The 13,311-nt window shown below is 37.8% G+C and overlaps 1 protein-coding gene across 12 annotated transcripts in view; it reads left to right on the top strand.

Moving 5' to 3' along the window:
• Positions 1-13,311, top strand: part of CAMK2D (calcium/calmodulin dependent protein kinase II delta) — a 267,307-nt gene that overhangs the window by 165,993 nt on the left and 88,003 nt on the right. For 8 of the 12 annotated variants that reach the window (XM_036495017.2, XM_036495016.2, XM_058666953.1 and 5 more), the window contains exons 5-6: positions 9,656-9,721; positions 12,582-12,654. In XM_036495017.2, coding sequence (XP_036350910.1) covers positions 9,656-9,721; positions 12,582-12,654 — 139 coding nt within the window. Of the gene's footprint in view, positions 1-9,655; positions 9,722-12,581; positions 12,655-13,311 lie in introns of those variants that run through there. The other 4 variants (XM_004594510.3, XM_058666959.1, XM_058666960.1 and 1 more) reach the window with 2 other exon arrangements.

The following is a 13,311-nucleotide window of genomic DNA, read 5'->3' as shown; positions in this document are numbered from 1 at the left end:
CTATGTAGAGAGTCCAGCATCATATTGTCAAGATACAGCTATTAGTTTCATTAGTAGTCCATCTTTTATATGGAAGTAGAGATGCACACTGCACTGCATCCTCACATCTGGACATGATAGTCTCCATTACACAGTCACCAGGCATCCCTCTTAAATGAAAAGTTACAATACAAAATCAACATCAGGAAGAAAAATAGAAATTTACAATGCCACGAATTCCTCAAAAGGTTTTAAAAGTGCAACAGTTCTGATTTGCTGGCGATCCCGCCCCTCCAACCGCAATGAAATCTCTCCCAAATCCACTGGCTGCTATAGTCCACCTTAGTGTCTCCATCTGCCCAGATCTTCACTGCCAATGATTGACTGGGGTAGTTGATCAATTTGTTCTGTCCTCCATCCTCTGCCATGGTACCAGGTGTCCTCTGGAGGCTCCAATGTACTGCCATATCCTCCATGTACATTTGGATATGCTGTCCAATGCTCAGTCTGAGCAACTGATGAGGCCCAGCTCTGATACATGCTCTCCATGGTCATACCATGGAACCTGCAATTCTCTCCATGTTTAGGATTCTGAGTCGAGTGGTTCAGTTGGTAGGGCCAAAGAAACCTCATCTGAGGCCATCCCAGATCTGATTCTTATGTGTTTGCCAATACAGGGTCCGCTACAGTTTGTCACCCAAATCAGCCTACACACACACTGGTAGTTGCAATCACTGCATCAGTTCTGTCTTTAGCCCTGTGTTTTACACAACCCAATGGATGTCGGAGCCCAGCCCGATCCTCCCCACCACATACTCGGCCTTCACGTAAACCAGTGGGAGCTGCAGTGTGTAGTCAGAGCATCCCACAAAAACCCCCACCAGGCCCACCCCTGCCTTGGTTCCCGTGCTTGCCAGTATGTACAGCAGACTGGTTCCATTTGTCCTACATCCCATTCAGCTCTCGTATATGTTGATGGGCATTAAAGCCCAGTTCTTCCCAACCAGCCCCACACTCCAGTCCACATTGGCACCAGCAGGTGCCACCATCTGTCTAAACCATGCCTGCATTTGGCAGAATTTGGCCCCTGTGTCAGCCTCTGCCAGCTGATGCTGCGACAGAGCCCGATCAATCCTCACAACTCCTGCTTTTTGTACGCTACAAGAACTAGTAGAGCCGATTCACAGTCAGGGAAGTTATCTTTAGCTACTTTCTCTCAGAGAAAAAAAAATCTTTTCTCCATTGCTCAGTTTTCCTCTTCAGTTTTAATTTCACTGCTGCGAGTAAGAAAGGAAGATAATACTGAAAATAAAAAATATTAGCTTTAGAGAATAATTTATAGGAGTTAAAACAATGAAAAATATGTAGAGATTCTGGATAGTAGTAGAGACTCACTGTCATGCAGTGTCTTTTTAAATGAAAAACTCTAAGCCATCTTAGGGGAATTAACTTGTTCCATACCAAAGCTTAAGGGAATGACCAGAAAAACAAAGAAAAAAAACAATCGTCTGTATGTGAGAGAGGTGAGAGAAAATTCCTGAGAGACAACTATTCTGGCAACAGGTCTCAGCAAGGATCCCTGGGGAGAGAGAGCCATGTCCCAGGTATTAGTCAGCTTCTTGTTTCCTCAACTACATTTCCCAAGAGGAGACTCAGGAAGGAAATGGTGATTTGCGGCTTACAGCTTGGAGGTTCATGTTTCAGCATAAGGCAATGCCATTAGTCTGACATCCAGCAGAGGCTGGCAACGGCAGAGCATGTTTAGAGGAAAAGTCCCAGGGAGAGCTAGGAAGCAGAGGGAGAAGCTAGGCTGAACTCGGCTTAAATAACCAATCCTTTTATGAAAACTGCCTTCCTGAGGCAAGCCCCAAATAGGCTAAAGCTTCCCACTAGCCCCACCACCTAACCACCATGATTACACTAGGTCTCTAATGTGTGAACCAATAACATCAACCCATTAACTATTGTTTTTTATATTTTTATTTTTATTACAAAGTCAGATATACAGAGAGGAGGAGAGATAGGGAAGAAGCTCTTCTGTCCAATGATTCACTCCCCAAGTGAGTGCAATGGCTGGTGCTGTGCTGATCCAGAGCCAGGAACCAGGAACTTCCTCCAGGTCTCCCACGTGAGTGCAGGATCCCAAAGCACTGGGCTGTCCTCAACTGCTTTCCCAGGCCACAAGCAGGGAGCTGGATGGGAAGTGGAGCTGCCAGGATTAGAACCGGCACCCATATGGGATCCTGGCACATTCAAGGCGAGGACTTTAGCCACTAGGCCACTGCGCCAGGCCCGATCCATTAACTATTAACATCAGAAGTTGGAACTTAAGTGTCTGACCGGTTTGGGGAGCTCAGCCCTGTTCAGTCTGTAATAATATCTCTCCGTGTATGGATGGAGTTTTACTATGGGAATTGGTTCACTTAAAAATTCCAAGGTATGGACCCAGCATGATGGTCAAGTGGCTAAATCCGCACTTTTTCAACTATTTGAAACCCACTTTGGTACCTGTTCATGTCCTGGTTGCTCAACTTGCATCTAGCTCCCTAATTGTGGGCTGGGGATGCAGTAGAGGATAGTCCAAAGCCTTGGGACCCTGCACCCGTGTGGGAGACCCTAAAGAAGCTCCTGGCTCCTGACTCCTGGCTCTGGATTAGCTCAGCTCCAGCCATTGGAGCCACTTGAGGAGTGAACCAGAGAAAAGAAAATACTCTCTCTGTAGATCTAACTTTCCAATAAAAATAAATATTCAAAAAAAATTGAGATAAGCCTTCTGCCGTCTGGACAACCAGGAAAGCCAGAGATGTAGTTCAGTGTGAGACCAAAGCCAGGGATATAGTTCAGTCTGAGGTGAAAGGCCTGAAAACCAGAGCTCTGACTTAATGGAAGTTCCAACTCAAGAAGGAAGGGAATTTGCCTTCTTCCACCTTTATTGTTCCATTTTGGCTCTCAGAAGATTGGTCATTGGTGAAGCCTAATGTCTTCTGGAAACACCCTCACAGACATATTGAACAACCACATGGTATTTTTACTAGCTATCTGTCACCGAGTCAAGTTGATACATAAAATTCACCATCAAAATGGGAATATGGCACTAACATTGAAAGTACTAAGAAGGCCAACTATAAAATGAGTCCTGGTATCAACATATCTAATAATGTTGATGCGTGTTATGGTCGAACAATCTGTGTTGGCTGGATAAGGAGATTAACGAGATCAGAAAGGGGCTTGGATATAAGAACAGATGGAGGAGTTAGGGGCAGGAATTACTTTTGAAGAACATCCCAGGCTACAGTCAAAAATTGTTTTGTGTATGTTAGTAAGTTATATTTTAAACTGATGCAACTGCTGCTCCAACTTTGTTATCTACTTTGTTAATAGCCAGAAATGTTTCAGGGAATTAAGAGCTGTAGTGTAGGGGAAATGATGTCAATGAAAGTGGTAGATAAGAGCATGTAGTGGAGAGAGGATTGGAGTTGATCACCTTATAGATGGGAAGGATGTCAGAAATGGGATGGGGAGGGATTTTAAAGTGGCATAAACCTCATAGAAGGAGTATGTTTTGCAAGTAAAGGCAAGAAAATTCACAGGTGTTGACAGCTTTACCATGATTTCTTGAAATATTCTATGTTCTGACAATGCCATAAACACATTTTTTCATATTCCTATTGGATTCTCATCATGTCAATGTCAGTGTTAATACTGTGTACTTAAATCATCATTTTTAAGCTGTTCTTGCAATGATGATCATATAGGTTGTTTCCAATGTTTTCCTACTAGAAATAATGTTACAGTAAATACTTCCTATTATCTGTTTTAAATATATTTAATTCAAGAGCTTTCAAGCTTAAAATTTTTTGAAGCTTTCAAGATGACAGAATGTAAATTCCTGGTGAAATAATGTAATAGTCACCTAAAAGTCCTTCTACAAATCTACTAGCTCTACTTTCATTCAGCAAATAATCTAAGTAGAAAGTATCTCATATCAGAGAATTAAGGATAATAGTAAAAATAAAGAGTGCATATTCAGAGAAAGGAATTGGAGTTAAAATCCAAAGAATTGGAGGGAAATGAGAACTTCCTCACAAACTGGGTGCACTCTCATGTACATGTGAAATTCTTTCCATTTGATGCTCTCAAGTTCCAATTTGGGACAGTACAATAAACTTGGTTTTATACAAATAATTCTTAATATAGGAAACTTTATAAATGTCAAAATCAATACTTAATGGATACAAATGGGAATTTAAAGGAGGCATAGTTATTATCTTCATGAGAAGTCCCCGTTTCATAGATTCACTGGGAATTTTTAAATTCTAGCATAGCCTCCTTCAGCACTATCACAGTCCATAATATTTCAGTATGTTTCCACCTCCCTTTCTCTCTCTCCCTCAACTTATATTTCTTTTTTTATGGATTAAAAAAAATTTAGGAAGTCAGATATACAGAGAGGAGGAGATACTGAGAGGAAGACCCTTCTTCTGTCGATTCACTCCCCAAGTGACCGCAACGGCCAGTGCTGCGCTGGTCCAAAGCCAGGAGCCCAGATCCTCTTCCAGGTCCCCCATGTGGGTGCAGAGTCCCAAGGCTTTGGGCTGTCCTCGACTGTTTTCCCAGGTCACAAGCAGGTAGATGGATGGGAAGCAGGGCTGCCAGGTTTAGGACTGGCGCCCGTATGGGATCCCAGCACATGCAAGGTGAGGAATTTCGCTGCTAGGCCACCATGCCTGGCCTTCCATTTGTTTGTAATGTTAAAATTTACTTTAGCAAAAACATAGCATCTTGATATTGACTTTATTTTGGGAATAGTGGAGATATGATACTGCACTCCAGATGCTCACTCTTGCTGTTCTTTATATAGTAAAGAGTTGAATACAGATATACTCCAGATGTGAATAATGTAGCTAAATAGCTCTAGCAAGTCAACTGGAATAGAATTCTGGCATCACCTCTGTTCTCTGATCCTGAGAAGTGCCACCTGGAGAATCACTTTTCCTTCTCCAGCAATAGAGGTATGCAGGACAACACTAGCTTTCTATCTACTCTACTATTTGCCCACCTGATCTTAGAATTGAAGACACTAACAACACAGAGAAATATCCTTGAATTTCCTTTGTACGGTCCAGCAGAGTGGCTCAGTACCTGTGAAACACCATTACAGAGCAGAATCAGGGGAGAGGAAAGAAAATACAGGAAAAACAGACAGAAGTGGTAGACAAAATGGAAGCCAGCACTCAGTGGAAGAAAATCCACAGGTTAGAACTCAGGCATACAGATCTGTCATATGTGTTGTTGCTTTTCATTTGACAACATGTGTGTGATCTAAAATGCACTGTAATAACTCAATACCTGTGTTCCAGGCATGACTTGCTGCTGTCAGTAATGATTTTTATAAATATCACATTTAATATGGAAAAAATATGTGCTTTACTTTTGTGTCTGCAGCTAGAATTCATAGTGCCTTGTGAATAGTGATAAAACTACTACTAAATGTGAATTAAGAGTTTATAATTCTGCAATAAGGAATTAAATAAAGCCTTCTTTCCTGAGATCCTGATTGACTATTAAACATGCTTAGCAATTCTTTTTGGAGTTTTGGCACAATTTTTAATTTATTAAAGAAGCAAAGAAAGCTGTATTTTTGCTTTTTTAACAAGAAATATAGCTTACTTCCCATATAAAAATATCCTATAATTCAGACTTAAAGCTGTTCAGTCTAGTCTTCTCTTCTCCAATTAGCCTGAATTACTACAGCTTTACTGTGATGCTTATTTCTTTTACTTTGAGATTTATTGCACATTTTATATCCAGTAAGCAGTCATTTTTTGCACTTGCTAAGTGGGTAAATGTGCTGCACATCTATGTGCCTCAATGCGTGCATTCAATAAACAATTCAATATTCTAAGACCCAATTAAGATGCTTGTAAAAAATAAGTCTGCAGTTTCAAAACATTACGTAGAACCCCATAAATATTTACTTTTTCATGTATTAACTCTAACAGTTAATTTTAAAAATAAATGTTATCCAAAAGGAAAGAACCTTGAAAAGTTCATGGAAATGGAATTGAAAAATAATATCATATTTTTCATGAATGTTTTGAAGACTCCTCTTAAAATTAACAACAGAGCATTCAAACTGAAGGTTGAGAACTCATGAGGGTGAATGCTGAATCCAAAATAGTTATTTATTTCCTAGTGACTTTAACTTTTTTGGAAAAAGATTTATTTGCTTGAAAGGCAAAGTGATGAGGAGAAAAGATAGAGTGAGAGAGAAAATCTTCTATCCTCAATGGTTGTGATATTTGAGGCCAAAACCAGGAACCAAGAACTCCATCCTGGTCTCTCACATGTATGCAAGCACCAAAGTATGTAGGCCATAGTTTCCTGCCTTCTCTGGCACATTGACAAGGAGCTGGATTGGAAATAGATTTGAATTGACACTTCAGGATGATATGAGATCATCTCAAGTGATGGCTTAACTTTTTGTACCACAACACTTATCCTGATATTATCTGTAAAATTCAAAAATCTAGATTGACTTAAGTTGCTATTCAGATAAATAGGGGAAAAGTATTAATACTACAAATGAGCTTACCACTATTTTTTGTGTATGTGAAAACACCATCACTATAAAATATAAAAAAGAATATTAGTTGTAAGTAAGAAGTTGGCAGCGTTTTAGAGAGGATAGCTTCTGGAAGTCCTTTTAATTCGTCTGTAGTAAGCCACCATCTGTGACACTGGCATCTGATTGAGCACCAGCTGAAGCACCTGCTGAACGACTGTCAATGTAGATTCCTGCTGATGTGCCTGGGAAGGCAGTAAAGGATGGATTAAATGCTTGCGCCCTTACAACCTGGATTGAATTCCAGATTCCTGGCATTAGCCTGGCCCAGCCCTGGCCATTGCAACCATTTGGTGAGTTAAATCAGGAAATGGAAGACCCCTCTGTCTTTTCATTTTCTTCTCTTTCATATCAATGAATTAATTTTTTAAAAAGAAGAGAGAGAGAAATTGAAATTCCTACTTCCAACTCTCACCTCCCGGTTTCTTCAATTTATCTAAGCTTTCATCCTTTGAGCGTTTCTGGACCCTTCTTTCTCCTTTATTTATTTTTTTTAATATTTTTATTTTGAATTTTGAATTATGTGGTACATTTTTGTATAGGCTGGGATTTCCCCCTAAGCTCCCAACCCCCCATCAGATTTTCCCCATTTTGTTACAATAATGTCGTCCTTCATAAGGAATCATAATTCTATCAGTCTCTTATTTAAGTGTACCCTGACAATGTTGGTACAGACAATGTCAGACAGTCCAGCATCCCATTGCCAACAATTGTCCAACAATTTCATTGGGAATCCATCTTTCGTCTGGATACAGGGATATATGTTCCATTTTACCCCCATGTCTGTATGATAGACTCCCCCGTACTCCATCAGTATACATTACCATAAATGAGAAGCCATGAAACAAGGTCAACAACCGGTTTGAGTTAGAGCAGCCACATCAACAACAAAAACAACATCAACAACAAATTATAGCACCTTGAAAAACTAACGTGCCACTGAGTAACCAACACATGAGTGACAAAAAGAAAACACAGAAGTCTGTTGGGAAAAATGATGCCACCGTATAATTCATGAGCATGTGATGAATTCTACTAGAGAAAAGAGATTATTTGGAAGGAACCAAACTGAAATAAAAACATCAAAACACATGGGATACAGCCAAAAAAGCAAACAATCAAAAACCAGTATGGATTGGACCATTGGAGTTATACTTTCCATGTTGACTTCGTTGTATAAGAGAGAATATATGGCATTTGTTCTTTTGTAATTGACTCATTTCACTGAGCATAATGGTCTCTAGATGGGACCACCTGGTTGTAAATAAAATAATTTCATTCTTCTTAATAGCTGAATAATATTCCATGGAGTAGAAGTACCACAGTTTCTTTAACCACTCTTCCTTGGACGCACATCTGGGTTGTTTCCATGTCTTTGCTATTGTAGGTTGTGCTGCTGTGAATATAGAATTACAGATCCCTTTCTCTCTACTGCAAAACCACTTCCTCTGTGGAGGTTTTTCTCATCCCAAGAAAGTATCCATTAGTCTCTTCTCTCTTCATTTAGCTTCTGCAAGTTTATTGTTCCCTCCTGGCTCTTTGCTTTACTTTTGTACTGTGAAGTTTTGTTCATCTGTATAGTAGTGCAGTAACTGAGAACATGGGCTTGGAGTGGACACCCCTGTCTATGCCACTTCTAGCGATGTAATCTTGAGCAAGTTACTGAACTTCTCTCAGCCGCTACTTTCTTAACAACAAATTGGGCTAATGCTATGTTTCACGTCAATGAATAATTTTGAAGATTTGATACAAAATAAATTTACTGCATTGTATAGTATATTGGTAAGCACTTAGCAAATGTAAGCTACTACAACACTGTTTCCCAGAGCTAAAATTTGCTTTTAAAATCAAGCCTGATCATAACAGAAATTAAAAGACTCATACATATGTGAGAAAACAGTCTGCCTCAGTAAAAAGAAATTTGCATTAACATAGAATTAATTTCTTTATAATTAGTTAACCATCATTTGTTGCTAATAGTTATTATTAGTAATATTTTGAACTTTAGACACCTTTACTCTGTTGGCAAGTTATTTGCCCTTTGTGTCCACAGAATTTTTAGTACTCTTTTTTTTAAGATTTATTAATTTCTATTGGAAAGGCAGATATACAGAGAGGAGGGGAGACAGAGAGGAAGATCTTTCGTGTGATGTTTTACTCTCCAGGCAGCTGCAACGGCTAGAGCTGAGCCAATCCTAAGCCAGGAGCCAGGAGGTTCTTCTGGGTCTCCCATGTGGGTCCAGGGCCCCAAGACTTTGGGCTTTCCTCTGCTGCTTTCTCAGGCCACAAGCAGGAAGCTGGAAGGGAAGTAGGCCTGCAGGGATTAGAACCGGCATCCATATGGGCTCCTGGCATGCTAGTAAGATTTATTTTCTAGAAAAATGCTCAAATGTACAAGTGTCTATATGTGTACTCCTGCACATACACACATGAATAACTGTGCATGGTCATGTTATTTCAAGTAGGAATGAATACTTTCACATGAGGCAGTGCTCTTGGTTTTATGTAATATGAAAAACACACCTTAATTGTTTCCAAATGTTGCATAATCTTATGTTTATGAGAAACTGTTGTATTTTATTTTTGTATTTATAAGGAGAAAATATATAGGTTTAATGGTCCATGCACAAAACAACTGAGAAGATATGCAGTGTTAGGGCTGCAAATTCCATGTCAGCACTAGTACTGGTATCAGTCTTTTTATTCAGAAATGTTTGTGAAGTGTGCATCCGTTTTGTCATTTTACTTTATATTTGTAAAATTTAAAGGAAGACTTTCATGGAAGCTGTTTTCTACAGAAGAAATTAGCGAATATATTTATGGAATACAGAAAATAGTGATTCTCTAATCTAGTCATTCAAAGTAAAAAAATGTTGAGATTAATAACATAGATTCGACTATAAATGAAAACGTGCTCCTGTGGTAGTTTAAAAATAACTTGTTTGGTAATGTTAAAATCTACGAAGAAATTCTAAATGAATACTAGCTGTAAACTTAATGACGCCTGATTTCCCCCCTCCTTTTATATGATTATCATGTTTGTCTCCACAGGGTTACTGGGGGTGAACTCTTTGAAGACATAGTGGCAAGAGAATATTACAGTGAAGCCGACGCCAGGTAAGAAATTGCCCTTACACAAGATCAAGAGTCAACATTCAAATGACATTTGTTGGGTATGCCTCTTTAAAATTCTCATGAAAATATTTATGAGAACCTCATAAAATCATTGGCTTCTTTTCATGATTAGTTAGTATTTGTCTCTTTTCAGGATCTCCAGAATGATTCTCAGAGGGGAAAAAAAAATCTGTGATGTGATCTGTTTTTTGTGTTTATAATTCTGCTTGACTAGCCACATCCGAGTCCTTAATAGCTATAAGTAGCTTATAACTACTGTTTGGGAGTGTTTCTGTCCTCCCAGAAAATTGTACTGAGCAACACATGTCTCTTCAGAAAACAGGAAAATATATTGAAAAAGAGATTGAATGGTCTTCTTAAATGTCATTAAAATCTTGGAACTCTGACATGAAAAATATTTATTCAGACATTTCGGAGAGTTCAGTAATTTTTTCTGCTAATTGGCAGAAAGTATTCACGTTTTTTAAGGCTAACATGTTGTCTAATTTGAAACTTCCTAGGCACCACTAATATAGTATTTTTGGAGTGAAGTAAGAGTAATCTGCTTATTTAGATATCATTTTCCTCATATGTGTGTGTGAATATATATATATATATATATACATATATATATGCTGCAATTTGAAAAACTTAATCCAGATTAAATAGCTCATTAGTGATTGAAGTGAGATGTTATGAGAACGCCATTACTCTGGTTCCCATTCTCTAAGGCTTTCAGAACTTCGCAATGGTTGCACTACCCGCCCCCAAACCTGGCCTCAGTTGGCAAGCAGCATGTACTCCCTTCAAAGTAGCACATGTGTACACAGAGTCACTTCTGTTAATTTGTCTATATATGATTCCACTTTAATGTTTATGTCATTTATATTATGAAATGAAAATCATTGGTTGCTCAATTGACTTGAAATTTTCACAGTAGATCCCAGAAAAGGAATCACAGAGCACCCTAGAAGTTGATATTTGTCTTGCCCTTGCTTACTCTCACTTGCTGAGAGAGTTTTTTTTTTTTTCTTAAATCAATACAGTAACAAATGAGATATAATTTATTTGGCCTTAAACAGGCTGTTCATATATTTTTAAAATATTGACTTACATTGAAATACAAACTGTTTTTCACTGCTGAATCACTCAAAAAACAGTTTGACTGAACCCATGGGTTAAGTAATTTAATATGTGTGCTTATGTCAAATTGGGAAATTAACTATGGGATATTTTTTAGATAGATCTTACACAAAGCAGGGAGAAGGACCATTCTCTTTCCAACTACTAGCATAAAAAAGATGTTTCTCAATAAATGTTGTGAAAGTATGTTTTCCTACATGTCTTCAAGAATTTGAGAATTGTATCCATCCTCAATAGTAAAAAGTAATGAGGTTCATTTAATAAGTATTGTTGTTTATACCTTTAATTTCAGTCACTGCCTAGGCCCACTGCTTGTGATTTGAGCGGAGGAAGGGAAATACTTGTGAAAAGTAGTTGGAAATGAACATTATTATAAAAGGAAGAGATTCATATGGTTAAAACTAATGGCTAATATTCAAATAAGCTATGTAGCCAACAACAACCAAAGTGGGGCTCTTTAATGATATTGTTAATAAAGTTAATACTGAAAGACTACAATCGAGTTTTTGACATTTACATTGTAATCAATTAGATGATTACTATATTTTGACCAAAAAATTTCCTAAGAATAACTTTTTGTACATTAAATTGTTAGACATATCTGTGTTACAATGCTTGCTTTGTCCTGAAACCAAGAAAAGTAGTTCTATACAGGGTTAAAATTGAATTTCACAGTGAACTTTTAAAAAATCCATTGGTGGGGTATGTTCTGAATTATTGTTTGTCAGATGAAAGTTCATGGACCCTTAAGGTGCCAATCAGAATTTTCTGTACTTTAATTAGTAATCTATGTTTTCAAAAAGTGCGTGCAAAAATGCGTATAATTGAAAAGAAAAGATGAGGGATTTCAGCACTTTTATGCACCAAAATAAACTCATCTTTAATCTCACTTTTCTATGAGTCTTTTAAAATATCCTTAAATTTGACATCAGTGGGACTTTGGTTTAAAAAAACAAGGTTAAGCTACACATTTTTATATGGAAGCAAGTTAAGTTTTTTTTCTTCACTAAAGTGCATGGAAATGGGTTTAATAATTACCAGTGTATCATGGAATTAAAGCAATTTTTCTTAATTTTGAAATTTTACAAGATTCCCAGCCCTTTCCCAGAATATTCATATACTGAAGAGGGATTTATTTTGTGTTATTCACTTCTTTGCAATTCTCCCTTTGTTGTTGGGAACCTGCATTTGTTTTCCAACTAATACATTCTCCACTCTATGTCAGAGAGTAACTGCCCCTCCTTGTGCCAACCCCCGTATCCCCTGCCGCTTCATCTGTGTCTTTCCTCTTGTTTCACACCCATGATTAATTGTGACCCCAGATTTGAAACAGTTTGGATGTGTCTTAAAAAATACACGGACATTTTGTATGTCTGGGCCTTTTTCCAAGATAATCATTGGAATTATTTATAATTTTTCTTTCTGAATATTGAAATTTCAACTATTATATACCGATGACTTAATTTGTGACCTACAATGAAAAAACACAGTTCAAATTGTTTTGTCTGAATATGTCACAAATTTTGTGTTGTATGTTGTTTTTGTTAGAACCAGAATTAGGTTTATTCAGCATTATTTGATTGCAGTGTAAAAAAATGTAAAGAAAGGCAATTTTTGTTTATTCATTTATTGCATTTGAGCTTTCATTTTATTTTGTATTCCATGTGATTATGTGCCTTTAAAATGTTCTCCCTTCCATTCTACCCTTGTATCTTTGCAGTCATTGTATACAGCAGATTCTAGAAAGTGTAAATCATTGTCACCTAAATGGCATAGTCCACAGGGACCTGAAGGTCAGTATATGATGTCCATAAATCTGAATCAAAGGAGGTGTTCTTGTTTGTTTGTTTTTTCTGGGGAAAGGGCTGAGGGTGGGTATTTAAAATGATGCCCTTGCCTTTCCCAGTTGTTTCCTAAAATGAGAAAATGATGAAATGATAATGCATGATGCCTCTTTCAGTTTGCTCATCTACAGGCTAAATATACATCATAGCAAAAAAGGAAGTGCAATATTAAGAATGCAAGCTGTTAAATTTCCAAGGAGTAAACTGCCCGGGGGTTTGGGATGGGAGAGGGGTAGATTTTCCTCAGTTGTCCAGCAATTGTCTGGAGAGAACCTTGGCTAGTGATGTATGTCCGCCTGTAGATTTCAACACCACTCCTGTTCTGAGACCATGGGTTGCTGTTGCAGAACAACTGGTTACACATTGCTCCATTTGAGTCTGATGATCCCTGAGGCGAGAGGTAATAATTGCAGGCTAAATTAAAACACTAGAAGTTAATGATTTATCAAAAATTCATTATATATCCTAAATTAACCTTAATGATGCCTTGACTGCTAATGTGACAGCTTTTTGAATGATACAGAAAAAATGGGAGAGAACAGGAAAATAGTTTTTGTGCAAAGGGCAGAATTGGAATGCAATGGCTATAAAGATTGTGTTTTGTAT

Source organism: Ochotona princeps, chromosome 7 (genome assembly GCF_030435755.1).
Source record: "Ochotona princeps isolate mOchPri1 chromosome 7, mOchPri1.hap1, whole genome shotgun sequence".
Classification (NCBI taxonomy): Eukaryota; Metazoa; Chordata; class Mammalia; order Lagomorpha; family Ochotonidae; genus Ochotona; species Ochotona princeps.
Note: the sequence above shows the minus strand (reverse complement) of the source record. Positions and strands in the feature narration are given on the sequence as shown.